A 16,759-nucleotide genomic window follows, 5' to 3' on the forward strand; every position below is an offset into this window, starting at 1 on the left:
GACAGGGAAAGCACCCCAGGAAAGGATCTAGGGCTGTATAAATGTTCTTTGATTAAGGGTTGCTTTGTGTTTGCATCAAGCATAAATACATTGGTTAGAGCAAATATTTGGTTGACAGTGCTTGCATTTCAGATCTGGGGCATTGTTGTGCAAATTCATTTGTTGTTTTGAGACTTAATCAGTCATGCATGGTTTGTAGAAGGACAGCCATGTACACCTTTTCTGGTGTTGCCTCAGCAACATACTTCATTGCAGAGCGGTATTGAGGATTTACTTATCTGTTACAAAGGCTTCCTGAGCCTCATGCTGTTTTGCAAGTAATCCCTCTGCCCTCTCTTCGTTCCTTGTCAGTTTAACAGTGTCTTTTATTGTACTGCTGTAGTGAAGATAAGGTTGTTTGGAAAAAACCTTATGTATTAACCAGTGAGGGAGCTATAAGTGTTTGCAGAATATTGACAAGGGTTTAAAAAGAACCCATTGATTTATGTTTAATGATCAAAGATGCTGTTGTCATCAGTTGGAAATGAAGAAATTAAAACATTTATGCTCTAGTGCTTTATTACTTACTTTATTTTTACTACCTGTTTACTAAAGGTTATATGCATTTTACGTCAAAGATCCAAAAGTAAAGTTTAGTAACCATGTTGCTCATGGAGATCAATATAATTGCTCTTTTGCATGCCAGAGCTCAGCTTTGCAGTTTACTTTGGTGTTTGTCAAGAGTCTCCATATCCCGTACCTTCATGTGGTGCATATGTACATGCCATTTCTCGTTACTGAAAGCTTATTAGTATTTCCACTGTATGAAAACAAGATGTGGGAAGGGGGGGGATCTGATTACCAAGTTGCATAAAAGTAGTTTCAAATTGAAGAGCATTCTTGTAACTCCCCCAGGGTGTGTAATAAATGTGTATACTCAGTAGTATAATTGTACAATATAGTTCACCTTGGTTTTTGCCAGTTAAAACAGCCATCCTCTGTCTTTTCTTAAGTTTGTTCTTACTTTGTGTTGTGAAGGAAATTGGCCCGGTGACACAGATGCTCTCTCAGGGTTAACCTGTAATTGGACACACCTTTTCATGCTTGCATTACCTTTGTTTCCCTAGAAGTGCTTGCCCCACTACCAAATATAGCCCTCGATCTTTGACCACATCTGTGGCTTATTAGAATCATATTCATTTCTGTCCTTGATCAACTGAAAAACGAATAAGGCATCCTCTCACTTGATCCCTATTGGATCTGAGCAGGTCATGAGTCCCCATTCACACATTTTGACTTTTCTGGTGTGGACCAATTGCAGTTCTTGAGGATATATATCTGTGCTATCAGTGGCTTCGAAGTAGTGTCTCTGCTTCTTTCTCTGCCTTGGAAAGAATAATTGAATAGCTTTCCCTTGTTTGAAGCCTCTTAGAGTTTTTTATCTTGTATTTTTCATTCTGGGTGTATCAACTTCTGCTTGTGGATCAACCCTATGTTCCTAGGCAGAAAATGTCTTCGAGGGATAAAGTGTTTTAATTGTGTAGTTCATTAACCCTCAATTTTGGAGCTTTCTGTAGTTTGGTGACCATTAATCTAAAGGTGGGAAATTGTCAAGGAGTAGTTGTGGAATTTATTAGTGAGATGTTAAAAAGCAAACATGCTGCTGAACACAGAGTTCAGAGAGCAGGGACAGGAAGGAACAGATCATGATTTGTTTGAGTACAGTGGCATAGAGCACTTAATTTGATGTTGGAGGAGATTGCAAGGAATAGAAGATGAATTTCCAGAGCAGATTTTTAAAGCATGTGAGAGCTGGAAGAGATTTTAGACAGTTGAATTCTCGATAACTTGAAAAGGAATATACACTGTGAGGCAAGACAGTGAACAGTGAAAAGCATAGTCCAGATGTGGAAAAAAAAAGACTGTAGGTGTTTAAGGGCTAAATACTATAATTGATTTTATGTAAGTTAAAGGTTTTTCAAGTGAAAAGTGCAGCTACAAAAGAAAGATGTGTTTAAAGGCTAAGGGGAGAATGAAAGATGGTACCAAGGTAGCATACTAAAAAGGGTAGGTGATGTTGGAAATTATAGTTTTGCAGTGGATGATGTGAAAAGGCTGTTAATTATCCAGAGTTGGATAGCAGAAAGCTAACTTGCAGCACATTTGCATAGATGGGTGACAAGGAGAAATGAGTCAAATTTGGCATTAAAAAGATTGTGTATTAAAAGGAATGAGAAAAGATAATGAGTGGTATCTATGACAAGATGCATGGGCCTATTACTATGTACCTGGTAGAAGAGGATGCAAGAATTAGCCAGGCAAATATACATAAGAAGTGATGGTGGATTATAAAGATAGTCATTGAGGCAACTTCCATATCCCCTCATGTAAACCACCCAAGATATTCAAATGTAAGTTTGTTAAGAAGTCAGGGTCTGAGTATGTGCTTGTTCAAGCCTGCTGGTCATCAGTGTGGATGTGCATCTAAATGACTGTATGCAAAACTGGTACATGTGGATTGCATGAAACGATTGAAATATTAAAAAAAAGCTTAGAAGTTATTTATTTCTACAAGATGCACTGTAATTTAAATCATGTATTTTTAAATAGGTTAGACAACCTAAAAAACTCACAAAAGCCAGATGTGACTGAGTTCACAATTTACATATGAAGTGCAATGATACTCACAGTTTGTTAAATCTGCAACTACCCCATACCTTAGATTTCGTTTAAGCAGAGAGTAACGGCTTTATGGAGACTCAATTAATGAGATGAGATCATTTTCACTGTTATTTTATACTCATACGTTCACTGAGTTCCATCAGCTAATTACATCATGTTTTAAATATAAAACAAGAGACACAGTACTTTATGATTTGTTGTCATATATACAAAGTCTGTGAGCTAGGTGGCTGGTACCACTGTTCAAGATCTTTGGTAAAGTGAAGCTAGATGTGTCCGTTGTTATTAAGCAGCTTAAGCCACTCAACATTAGTGCAGGATTCTGTTTACAGTTTCAGAGTTGGAGCCTGGAAAATACAGAAACTCTTTTTATGACAGTCTGATAGTGTGGCAACTTCTTTTTGCATGAAAACAATAGGCAGTTTGGAATGCAGATCCAAGACTTCTTCAGGACAACACGCAGTGAGTACCCATGCCCCTGTTCAGCCTACTAAAAGACATTTGGTTGTGGCCAAAATTACGTTTCCCGGGCAGCACTGTCGATAAGCCATGGTAGGTGCACCGTACATCTGCTAAGGATGCCCTGCCCACGGGCCCAGCTTTGAAAGCCAAGCCGAAACTGTCCCCTGCCGTACCAAGCCGACCAGTCTACTTGTCAAGCCGACCATCTACCTCATCGGCCCTGAGCACCCGGCTTCCACTGATTTGGCTCTGACCACCTCGGCACCAAAACAGAAAGCAACTTTGCCACCAAAACCTTCCATTTCGGCACCAGAACCAATTCTAGAGGCTGTGGTGGAGAGGCTTGATCAGAAGCAAAAGAAACTCCACATCCAGCCTTCTACTGGCTGAATTTTGGCAAAGGCAGTGCAGTCAACTACATCAAAGCATCAGCTTTCTTTCGAGGAGGCCACTGACCTACCTGCACCTCCTAACAAGAAGGACATTACCACTAGTCCTCTACAGCTGCCCTTGCCTGTTTCTCCTTCACCACCACCTCCTTCACCACATCACTCACTTAGCGATATAGGTGATGTTACACCACAGGGCTCCCCACAATCTTACACCGGGGATCAGGGAATGGTTGGTAACAAAGATAAGCTACCCACAGATCCATGGGACACTTATGACTTTGATCCCTCTGGAGATACCAACCCAGACCTTTACCCAGCTAAGCAATCACCCCTGGATAATGCAACATCATTCCAGAAACTAATAGGGCAGTTGCATATCACCAGGTCTTATTATACAAACACCCTATAGAGGATGACTGTCTCTTTAGGACGCTTTCTTCTACCTCTAGGGCATGCCAAAATTTGCCCATGTTAAAAGGGATGATCCACTACGCAGGCGAGATCTTTAAAGATCTAGTAAGTGCACGCATTATTACACCACAGGTGTATAAGAAATATAAACCTGCCCCCTTACACCTCCCACATCAAGGGCCAACTCCCTCCACACTCGCTGGTAGTAGCTAATGCCAGTAAGAGGGCTACTTCTCAAACATCAGCAGTTGACCCTCTATGTGATAAGGAGTCTAAACTCATTGATGCATCAGGTAAAATAGTGGCAGTACAGGCAGCTAACCACTACCAAATTTCTAACACAAGCGCTGTTGGCAAGCTACGACAGAGCGCATTGGGATGAAATGGAGCAACTCCTCCAACAATTCTCTGAGGAGTATAAGAAAAGAGGCCACCAAATTGTTCAGGATGGTAGACTGATCTTCAGCGATTTCATTAGGTGTGCCCTTGATGCAGCGGGCACAGCTGCCAGGGGCATAAATACAAGCATACTGTTGTGTAGACACACCTGACTATGCATATCTGGCATTAAACCAGAAGTACAGGAGACACTTTTAAATGACCCCTTTGACCATCAACATCTCTCTGGCCCTCAGGTGGATCAAACTCTTGAAAAAATGAAGAAAGATGCAGAAGTTGTCTTGTCCACTCCCTGTGGCTCCTTTCGGTGTCCCATGTACAAACAGTACATCAAAGTAACATCATCAGATGCCCCTACCTCCTCTTATAGGCAGCAGCATCAAATCTCCCGCTTAAGGGGAGATTACAGTGGCACATATCGTGAAAACAACTCGAAAGGTTGTGGAAAAGGTGCCTCCACTTATGCAACCCCCTCCACCTCCAAACATGACTCTCTTTTTATTCCCCCAGCCACTTAACACCTGTCGGGGACATCTACAGCATTTCTTCACCCCTAGAAATCATAAACACATACCAGTGGGTGTTGGACATTATCCAACATGGTTATTATCTGGAGCTCATCAGAACACATCCAAACAGCCCACCTTGCAAACACAAATTTTCCATAGAACATTTAAATGTATTGAAATAAGACGTACACGCTCTCCTTCACAAAGGGGAAATAGAGCCTGTCCCCTTTCAAAGCAAAGCACAGGAGTATACTCCCTATACTTTATAATTCCCAAAAACGACAGATCACTTTGGCCTATTTCATACCTCATACTGCTAAATCATTGCATCCTTCGCTACAACAGGGTGATTTTATGTCTACCCTGGACTTACAGGACACTTACTTTCACATTCCAATCCATCCAGCTCACCGCAAATGCCTCAGGTTTGTTATATAGGGAAGACATTACCACTTCAAGGTGCTCCCATTCAGGGTCATTACTGCACCTTGTGTGTTCACCAAATGTGTGGCAGTATTTGCAGCACATCTGTGCAGACAGAGCATTTATGTCATCTTGACTACTGGCTCATCAAAGCCAGTATGCTTCCATTGTGTCTGCAACACACCCAGACCACTCTACACCTTCTTCACCCATTTGGATTTAATATCAACAATACAAAAATCATACCTTCAACCTTCATAATTTTAGCCCTATCTAGAGGCTATCCTTAACTCACAGCTAGGGTTAGCCTTCCGGAACACAGTCAGAATTCAGAACATCGGAACCCTACTGCAGCAGGTTCATTCTAATCAGCGCATAACAGTCAGAACAGTTAGTGACTTTTTGGCACGATGACATCTTGCATTGCAATACTACCACATGCAAGACTTCACATGCACCTGCTGCTGTAATGTCTGGCAAGTCAATGGTCTCAGTCACAGGGTCGATCACAAGATCTTGTGTTAGTATACAGCCACACTCATCCCTCTCTGCAGTGGTGGAACATACAAAACCTTTCAAAGGGGTGGCATTCCTCGACCGTGTTCCCCAGATCATTCTCACAGCAGACACGTCTCTCACAGGATGAGGTGCTTACCTACCGGACCTCACCAACCAGGGACTCTGGGACTCCAAGCACCAAGTCCTACCCATCAACTACCTAAAGCTTCAAAGCCATTCATCTGGCATTGAAATCCTTCCTAGTTTACCTGACAGGCAAGATTGTCTTGGTCCAAACGGTCACCATGACAGCCAAGTTGTTTCTACAGAAACGGGACACACACTCTCTAAAGTTATCACACCTATCTCAAATGATTTGGCATTGGGCAATACGTCACTACATTCACCTGTTAGTGGAACACCTCCCAGGGATGGACAACAACTTTACGGACCTCCTCAGCAGGATGTGGCAACAAGTCCACGAATGGGAACTCCATCCCAGAGTTCTCCTTCCATACTTTCGTAGGTGGGGGTTCTCACACATAGATCTGTTCGCAACCGCAGACAACACAAAAAATGCCCAGACTTTGCCTCTAGGCTCCCAAACCTCCTTTCAAAGGGCAGTGCTCTATGGATGATCTGATCAGACATATTTGCCCATACTTTTCCACCTCTCCTTCCGTTTGGGGTTCGGAAATTCGGGCAGACATCTCTCACCCTCGTTCTGGTAGCTCCCACTTAGGCTCGACAACCATGGTACACCACAATACCCGAGCTATCAGCACTGCCCCATGAGAAGCTTCCTCTCAACCATGATCTTCTCACTCAGAACCAAAGAGAAATCAGGCATTCAAATCTAAAGGCACTCCACCTTGCGATTTGTCTCCTGAAGTCAGAGTTTGGTTACCTCAGCCTCCCACTGTAATGTATGACAACTCTAAAGAAGGCACGTAAGCTCACAACCAGAGCTTGTTATGCTGCTAAGTGGAAAAAATATGTTTTCTACTACTTGATTCCTTCAACGCAACAGTTCAAAATATTGTTTACTTACTTCTTTTGCAGACCTCTAGTCTAGTGTATACATCGATACACCAATAGCTGCGTATCTGCAAAACAGACAACATTTTTCATTATTTAAAGTACCAGTAATTAAGGCAATCATGGAAGGTCTTAAAACTGTAATTCCACCCAGGGTTCCTCCTGCAACTGCTTGGAATCTCAACATTGTAATTACCAAACCTATGGGTCCATCATTCGACCCTTTGCATAACTGCCCTCTTCAATTCCTATCGTGAAAGGTAGCCTCTTTAGTAGCAGTCACTTCACTTAGACACGTTAGTGCACTCCAGACACTAACCTTGAAAGAACCTTTCTTCCAACTACAAAGAGATAGAGTAGTCTTATGAACTAACCCAAATTACTTTGCAGAGGTAGTTTTCTTTTTAGCTTTCCACTTGAACCAGTCTTTTGAACTACTGGTTTTCTTTCTGCAACCTGGTTCCTCTGCAGAAAAGGCCGTACTGACAGAACGAAAGAGTTTTGCAACACCAAGCAACTCTTTGTTGCCTTTTAGCCCCCTCGCACAGGGAAGCTTATATCTAAATGGGGCATTTCAAGATGGTTAGTTAAATGCATTCAGATTTGTAACGCCAAAGCTAAAAGAACCTTGCCCATACCTCCTACACCATACTCTTCACATAAGATAGGAGTGTCTATGGCTTTCCTATGCAATATACCAATAGCTAAAATTTGTAAAGCGGCTATATGGTCCACTCCACGCACTTTCACTAAACGTTACTGTATGGATGTATTAGCACGCCAACAAGCAAATGTAGGACAAGCATTGCTACATACCCTTTTTTAAACAACTGCAGCAACCACAGGTTAGCCACCACTTTTTGGAGGGCACTGCTTTAGAGTCTATGCAGAGCATGTGTTTCTACAGCCACACATGCCATCAAACGGATTATGTTACCTATCCTGTAAGCATCTGTTTGTGACATGTAGTGCTGTAGATTCACATTTGCCAGCCCTCCTCTCTGGACACCTGTGGCCATTACAGTATTGTCTTATACTTTCATTTGCATATTAATCTCTTTAGTATCGTTCACACTCCATTCTCACCCAACGGTGGGAGAACAATCTAACAATGGAGTTGATGCCCATGCGCTTTATCACCGAGAGGAGAAGTCACTTTACCTCATGATTCATGAGACTTCTTAGAGGAAAAACAACTTGCACACATCCGGACCCAACACTAGATGTCAGGAGTATTCAGAGCATGTGCATCTACAGCACGACATGCCACATACAGATGCTTACAGGGTAAGTAACATAATCCTTTTTATTCTCTTCAAAGTATGACATTATGTTTGCCTGATGTATAACTGTTACTACATTTTGCATTTTCTTTTAATGAATTGTTGATTCACATAAAAGACTTAATAGGAAATGTAAAACTACCTTTTATTAGAATACATTGAAATATATGTATTTTGCTTCTTGACTCAGGAATAACTGCTCTTATTCGTCTTCTGAATTTCGCTGGAGAAGAGGCACAGGCAGGACTAACAGTTTTGCTCTGTGAGATATTAACAGCAGTCTATCTAAGTCTTTTCGTCCATGGTCTGGCAACACATTCAAGCAATGAATTATTCCGCATCATTGCTCATCCTTTGAATGATAAAATGTGGACGGCTGTTTTTGGAGGTGGAGCCCGCATACCAGGGAAAGGACAAGTACAATTAAAGCCTAATCGAGGTGAGACTACATACATTAATTTTTCACAAAAATCTTTAAATGTTTTGCCAGATGTTTGCTTCAAAAAGATAGTCAGAAGTAGTACATTTTATTCTTTTAGCATGTATTCTGATTTACAACTTTTAAAATTTCCATGTGTTGTGGTGGATCATATTATCTCAATAACTTGAACACTATTGAAATTATGTATTACTGATTAAATACCCCCTGGGTTATTATCAGGTAAACAAAAAGGCTATTGTGGCCCTCCATACAAGATTAAAATCACACCCACCTGACATGAGTCCCTTCTGCTAGACATAAGGGTTTATTTAGGGTTTGGCAGAGTGGAAAGAAACCTGTAAAATGGCATTCCTCCTGCCACACCAAACCCATGGTTTTTCCTTCTTTATTTCGAATCAGGGAATCTGCTCAGTGACTTCTAATGAAAACTCCACTGGCTGGAGGTAACCCTTGACCCACCAGTCCATCTCTAGAGGACTGCTGGGTCACAGTACAGTCTCCCTGCCCTATTTAGAGGCAGACATGGGCCAGGGATAGGATTACTGGCCTCCATGAAAAGAAATAAAGCCTCTGCCTATTGGGCATGCTTGGTTTTTTTGTTGTCTCGAAACCGATCCCAACTTTGGGTGTGGCCTAATCAGCAGCAGTTGTGGTGGCAGCTCCGATCACAGCAGTGAGATCCACACCAGTCAGCTGGGATATCTGCATATCGCAGTTGCCTCTCTGTCCGAGTACTGTGACAGCAGGATGCCTTCCATGGGCTAAATAAGACACATAGGAGGTCATTATGACCCCAGCAGTGAGTGTTAATGTGGCGTAGTACAGCCAATAGGCTGGCGGTACATACCACCACATTGAGAATGGTTGGTTGGCTGCAGCCAACCCGCCACTTCCCCACTAATACTGCCCTGGCGGTATCAGCCGATGGGCCGGAGATGTCAATCTCCAGCCCAGCGGCCAGCACAGTACTGCTGGCGGCATTATGAGCCTGCCTACCACCATGGTTTTAGTCGCGTTAGGAACGTCACGACAACCATGGCAGTAGGCCCTGCTGATGACAAGGAATTCCCCCACACTCCAAACACACACCAGACGCCCCCCCATACACATACTAACCCCCCACTCCCGACATTCAAATACACCCCCACCCCAATCCAAACACACAACCCCTCCGATCCGGTCACTCACCCACCATACACGCACACTCCCGCAGACATGCACCACGCATACACCCAATCACTCACACTGGCATACACGTATTCATACATGCATACTTCCAGACATGCTCGCACACATTTTTACACACAATCACACTGACATGCAGACACGCATTCACTTCACCATTCTTACACGCATTCACTCACACGCATACAACACAACACACACAGACGCATTCACACACTCACTCAGACATTCATGCACACAATCTGACACACACAACACCCTCACCCTCCCACCCCCTCCCCTGTCGGAAGCCCGACTTACCTTTGTCAAGGAGGTCTTCCAGCAGGGAACGGGAAGGGGCGCTGCTACCGCCAGCAGCACCCCGACAGCAGAACACCGCCAGGCCGTATTACTGGTCATAATACGGCTGGCAGCGTTCTACTGGTGTCGCGGTGCTGGTGGGAGCAGCGCCACCCTACCACTGTCCACCACCATGAACACTGACTGATTTCCGCCCTTCTTGTGGCGGAAGTCCGGCAGTGTTCATAATATGGCAGATGGATGGTAGGTGCGGTGGCGGTATTCTGGCGGCCGACACCGCGGCGGTAGGCGGCTTTTACTGCCAATATCAAAATGACCACCATAGTTCCTTGAAAAACTGAAATACTTTTTCAAAGATTTTGGTTTATCAACCTCCTTGCATGCATGTTTAATATGTATGCCTATTCCTTTTTACATTTGTTAGCATATAATCACATATACTGTGGGCTAAAATAAGTTTTTAAAAAAGTAAATCGTAAGTAGCAGGTTTAATTCTATGTTGAGGCTTGTCTGTTGTGCCTGCCAGTGTAATCAAATCACCCATCATTCAATGACTGACTACAATTTAAAGTAACTTTCTAAATTCAAAAACATGTACACTTGAGATGATGTCTGTAGCTAATGCAGTAGATTATACCCAATGCCTGTAAAGCTACCTAGAACAAAGATGAATTGAGATAATAAAACCAACAGTTGACTCTCACACCATTCAGATCATGAGCCAACAGTTTAGAATTCTCTCAGTGTCGTTGTGAAAATAATTTTGTCTTTTTGGGGGCACAATTTATTAATTCACTTTCATGTGTTTTTTGTAATCACCATTGAAATTGTAACAATTGCAAACGTTTGTGTGTTACATTTGTATTTGTAACACTCCATTGCCTATCTATGGACCTATTATATTCAACACATGGTTTTAAATGAAACCTTAAAAATGCTAAAAGTTTCCATCATACTCTACTTTCTTGAATGCAGCATCAGAGCTTGCTACAGGTAACCATTTCACACACCTAATAATGTATAAAGTTAGGTTGCAGTTAGAGGAGATGGACCTGGTGATTTATACAACAAACAGTTATCCAGCTTGTTAGCTCCTGTAATCTGATAGATGCTTCTAGTTTTGGATTTCCCAGCCGTCAGACTGGCTCAGGATTTTTGGGCGTGAGTAGTACCACTGCACATCGTCAACTAATTTTGTTTGGTTCCACCCAGCAGCGTCATTGCCAGAAGTGGCGTCAGGGTCACCTATAAAGGCACCACCCCAGTGCGCTGACGTCAGTTCTTTTTTTCTACACCAGTTAGCATTGATCCAGAGACGAGCTACTTCTCTGCCTCTTTTTGACATTTTTTTTATTTTTTTTTACTTTTTGTCAACTATTTTTGTATGTGTGTCGAAGGATGTCTTCCAGGAAGGCAGATTGCATGCCATGTGGCCCCTGTCACTGTGCCATGTTGGTAACGGTCCTGCACTTTGTGTGCTTGTGGTGTATCGAGCGTGACCCCGATTTGAAGTCCTGCTCTGACTGCTGGGTAATGGCGTTGAAAGCTTTGAGGGAGTGGTAGCTGCTCATGGTCTGATGGTTGACGCCAGCTAGCGCGACTCCCAGGAGGACTCTGCCCCGATCGAGAAGAAGGTTGTGGGACTGCTACAGGAGACCCAAGTCCTCTTCCTTGCACTCGAGGTCCTCCGGACACTTTGGGAAGCAGCACAAGAAGAAGTCTAAACGGACTTCACTTCATCTGTCAGCCAGTGCAACAAGTGAGGAGCATCAGCGTTCGAGGCATGGTTCTCCAGAACCGTTGCCAGATTTGACTCCACGCCTCTCCCAGTTTCCGGAGCACCTTAGGGACCTGCAGGATAAGAGGAGGCCCCATCAGGTTCCGCGTCAATTGCTCCTGCCTCATCTCTGGCGGGGTCTCATGGAATCAATCTCGCATCCGGAAAGGCAATGGGTCATGCCAGCAAGACCTTCTCCTGTGCCGATCCTGACACCGATGCTCCCAGTGGAGACGTCAGCCCTGTTCTCATCTCCAATGATTCATTGTTGAAATGGTGTTGATCAACACCAATTCCGGTGCCGGCAGGGCCCATTGGTCCTAGGTCGTTTGAGTGTTTTTGGAGAAGCCAGGCATGGGTAAAGAGAGGAAGTGGGTCCCTGGACCCTTCAGAATACCAGTTGGAGACCCCAACTACATAGGACTGGTATGAGGAACTAGGAGATGCCAGTGGACTGGACACCTTCAAAGATACTGGCATGCTCGCTCCACCTACCTTGGCTACGGAGGAGGGAGCATCTTATGCAATGGTGGTAAAGAGGGCAATGGAGGTCCTTAACCTCGAAGTTCCCTCTGTGGCTATCAAGATTAACCTCTTAACGTAAGTGCTTCAGTCTGGGGCTTCCTCATCCGAATCTCCTATTGCCCTTTCATGAGTCACTGACTGATGTCCTGCTGGGAACTAGTTCCAAACCCAGCACGGGGCTTCTGTAAACAGGACAATTGCCCGCTGCCATTGCCCTGCGAAGGGTGTTCCTAGTTTTCTTACCCCATACCCTACCCCTGAGAGCCGGGTAGTCCAAGCCTCAACTTACCAAAGCGTTCCCTGCTGCTCCCCTGAGAAGGAATTCAAGAGGTTGGACAGCTTAGGCAAGAAAATGTTTTCTTCCACCTGTCTAGCATTGCGGTCGGTGAAAACCACTTGTACGTTGGGCCGTTATTCCCATACCTTGTGGGATACAGTTGTGCAAGTGCTGCCACAGGTCCTGGAGGAGGCCAAGGCCATCCTCTACCAAGCAGTGAAAGATGGGGGAGATGCAGTGAAGTTTACTATTAGGTGTGGTTTGGATACGACTGACTCGCTGGGCAGAGCTGTTTCCTCAAAAGTGGCCTTAAGGTGCTACACCTGGCTGAAAACATCTGGCTTTTCGGGTGATGTCCAGGCCAAACTCATTGGCATTCCCTTCGACTGGAGTTGTCTCTTTGGAGAGAAGGCAGACTCGAGGCTGGAGCGTTTCAAGGACTCGCAGGACCTCTCAGTGACACCTCACCCCCAGTCTGCCTTTCGTGGCTACAGAAGGGGCGTGCCACCACGCCAGCCCTATGCCACCTATCGTCCTGCGCAAGCTGGCCAAGCTGTGTGAGGATGGGTATGCTGTGCATTCCGACCCCGTGGATCTGGTAGCCAGAAGTCACCCGCCACCCACCCCCCAGCAACTGCAGCCTCTAAGCACTCCTAATCTGGTTCTGCAAGACCACATGTGCCCAGCTGGAGGGGGAATTCAACATCATCTCCTCCACTGGAAGTTCACTACATCGGACAAATGGGTCTTGCAGATCACTCAGAGGGGCTACTCCCTCCCTTTCCAATCTTTTCCTCCCCCATTACCGTCAACACAAGAACGGATGACAGTGGATCATTTGTTTTTTCTCAGAGAGGAAGTTACATGGCTCTTGGCCAAGAGAGCTATATAGATGGTTCAAATATCAGATGTAGGCTGTGGTTTTTATTCCCACTACTTTCTGATTCCCAAGAAGAACAAGAGTCTTTGCCCTAGTCTAGACCTCCAAACCATCAATCTCTTCCTCAGAAAGAAGACATTCAAGATGCTCACTTTGGAGCAGGTCTTGTCTGCCCTAGACCAAGGAGACTGGGTGGTAGGGTTGGACTTGTGCAGGATGAGTATTTTCACATCCCCATCCTACCTGCCCACAGACATTACCTGCGGCTCAAAGTAGGCCACAACCACTTTCAGTTCACCGTGCTCCCCTTTGGAATTTTTAGTGCCCACTACCCCCATCTGACCCCCCCCCCTCCTCCCCCCAAACTGGTATTCACCAAGGTGATGGCAGTGGTAGCAGCTCATCTTCCCAGGTCAGGGGTTTCAGTCTTCCCTTACCTCTGCACCTGCATGTTGAAGGCGGGTTCACCCAAGGCTGCTGTCTCCCACCTTCAGACTACGGCGGACCTCCTGCATTTGCTGGGTTTCACTATAAATGTGCCAAAGTCACACCTGACTCCTCAGAAGCTCCCTTTCATCTGAGCATTTCTGGTTGCAGTTCATTTTTAGGCGCAGCCTCCCAAGCTGCGAATCCAGGTTATTCAGGCTATGATACCAATGTTTCAACCTCTGTCCTGGATTTCTGTGCAAATGACTCTGAGGCTCCTGAGCCTCATGGCCTCCTGCATCCTGCTGGTGAATCAGGCTAGAAGGCATATGCAGGCTCTGCAGTGGGACCTGAAGTGCCAGTGGGCACAGTGTCAGGAGAATCTCTCCATCATGGTCCAAATCTCGGAGGGAACTGCAAATGACCTGCAGTGGTTGCTGATGAAACGCAATTGGGTCAAAGACAGACTCCTCTCCCTTCTCCAACCAGTTCTGATAGTAGTGACAGATGTGTCACTCCTGGGATGGGGCGACCATCTGGGTGAGGTGGAGATCAGAGGACTCTGGTCTCAGGCAGAATCCTGCTCTGTCCGCATTCCTGTGGCTTCCTGACCAACCCTCTTTATTTAAGTCCCTTACTTTAATTAGATTTATCAAGGGACTTATATGTTTCCCCCCTACGCCCTTTATCATGCCTCAGTGGGATCTTAATTTAGTTCTCACATAGGTCATGTGTGCTCCCTGCGAGCCTCTGCACAATTGTTCCCTCCGGTTGCTTACCATCAAAACAGCCTCCCTAGTGGCAATAACATCTGCCCGGAGGGTGAGTGACCTGCAGGCTTTATCATCCAAGCCCTCTTATCTATCTGTGTTTCCGGACAAAGAGGTGCTTCACACGCGGGCCCGGGCCTCTTTACTTCAGAAAATGGTGACACCCATTCTATTTGGGACAATCTCTCCCCCTGCCCACCTTTTATGCTCCTCCACATCCCGCTAAACAAGAGGAGCAACTCCACTGTCTGGACATAAAAAAGCATTGTCGTTCTACAATGACCGCACAAAAGAGTTTTGGGTGGACGACCAACTCATCATGGGCTATGTAGGAGCTAAAAAAGATCTGGCAGTACAGAAATTAAGTATTTTGGGCTAGGTTGTTCTCTGTATCAAGATCTGCTATGTCCTGGCTAAAAAAGCATCCTCCTGAGGATTTAAGGGCCCATTGCACCAGAGGAAAAGCTGTGACCACAGAGTTAGCTCGTGGAGTTCCAGTCCTGGACATCTGCCAGGTAGCAACATGGTAGTCCCCGCACACATTTGCCAAACACTACTGCCTGGACAATCTGGTCCCCAGGACTGTCCAGGAATCGTCCGTTCGGTCCTGTAGGACTTTCGAGTTTGGAAAATTTGTCCGCAGCCCAGTGCCAGAAGGTTATGTCTTGGGTATCTATTCAAAGGTAGGGAATCTTCAGCTAGAAGTCTCTATCAGATAAACTGGTTACTTACATTTGGTAACAGATTATCTGGTCGAGACTATATCTAGCTGCAGATTCATTACACCCATGCATGCCTCCCCGCTTTGAGGAGAGATTTGAAGGGTTAGGGTTAATCCCTTTCTGGGCCCTAGCTTGGACACACATTTTTCAGTTCATTTCATGGCTCTGCTCTGCTGGCCTGGAACGTTGTGAAAAGTAACTGATGTCTGCATGCCTGGTCGGCGCCTATATAGGTAATTGAAAGGTCCCTTCTGGCGCCAGTGATGCCACCCGGAACCGAACAAAGCCACCCAACGCCGCATTGGGGTTCTGCTCATGTGAAAGCTTTCGGATCCAGTCTGATGCATGGGAAATTCAAAGGTAAATAAATCTGCAGCTAAATATACCTAAACCAGATTGAGTTAATGAAGGTAAGTAACTTGTTCTTCAAACCCTGTCCAGACTGGGACTGCCTAGCTTCACCATTGATTTATCACCAAAAGACAGACAAGTAAACTGTCTAGCATGAAATCTATATGTAAAATTTGTGGCATTTCAGTCTGTGGTTGGAAGATTCATCATCCATCTCAAAAATGTGTTTATATTTGTGGACTTTACTCTGGGTATCACACATGTAAAGATATACACATCAGATTTTGAACCTTTGAGTATTTTTCAAAAAGTGAGTGGAAAAAGTAACAAGTGCTGTAGAACAGCTATAAAGCCTAGGACTCAGGCACACTGTCCCTCAGATTAATTTAGATCCAACTACAATAAATCAGACCAATTATAGAGCTGAATCCAAATACTGGAAACACCAAGGCCCTTATGCTAATATCACATTCTTGCAGTTATTGGGTGGGGGGGAGCTTTCTCCTCTCACATCTCCTGAAGAAAGCTAGCTCCTCACTATTTATACAATAACCAAAGCTCTTTTTGTTCAAAATCAAATATAAAACGGATTGCCTGGAATGTTTGCAACTGGTAGCACCCACTCAATGTGTTAAACACAGCAGCATTTGTATCTGATACATTTGAAAACTGACCGCATTTCACTCTGTCCCCTGTGTCATTGGATATTCTGTGCAAAATCAATTACTGATCCAGCCCGCACTGGCCTCTTGAAACCTTAACCATTTTGTTTCCTCCTGTAATTTGTAAATGCTCATAGGTAACTATTTTCACCTTCTAAAAAGATAACCATGCTCCTCCCTACGTTTGAAATAATCCATTTTAGATGCCTCTCTCATTTGTGTGAGTCAGCTAATAACCACAATACCTTGCTTATGAAAAATATTGTAGTAGATCAGCTACTGGAATCTCTGGATACACACCATTGAATTTCCTCCCTACAGTTCAATTTATGACCCCAGCATGACACTAAACCAATGGTAGTCGGA

At 44.6% G+C, this 16,759-nt stretch overlaps 1 protein-coding gene across 1 annotated transcript in view; it reads left to right on the forward strand.

Annotated features, from left to right (window-relative positions):
* The window catches only part of DMXL1 (Dmx like 1), a 1,414,533-nt gene that overhangs the window by 946,797 nt on the left and 450,977 nt on the right, over nucleotides 1-16,759 (forward strand). The window contains exon 28 of the mRNA XM_069226844.1: nucleotides 8,267-8,515. Coding sequence (XP_069082945.1) covers nucleotides 8,267-8,515 — 249 coding nt within the window. The remainder of the gene's footprint in view (nucleotides 1-8,266; nucleotides 8,516-16,759) is intronic.

The sequence above is a fragment of the Pleurodeles waltl genome, chromosome 1_1, assembly GCF_031143425.1.
Source record: "Pleurodeles waltl isolate 20211129_DDA chromosome 1_1, aPleWal1.hap1.20221129, whole genome shotgun sequence".
NCBI classification, from domain to species: domain Eukaryota; kingdom Metazoa; phylum Chordata; class Amphibia; order Caudata; family Salamandridae; genus Pleurodeles; species Pleurodeles waltl.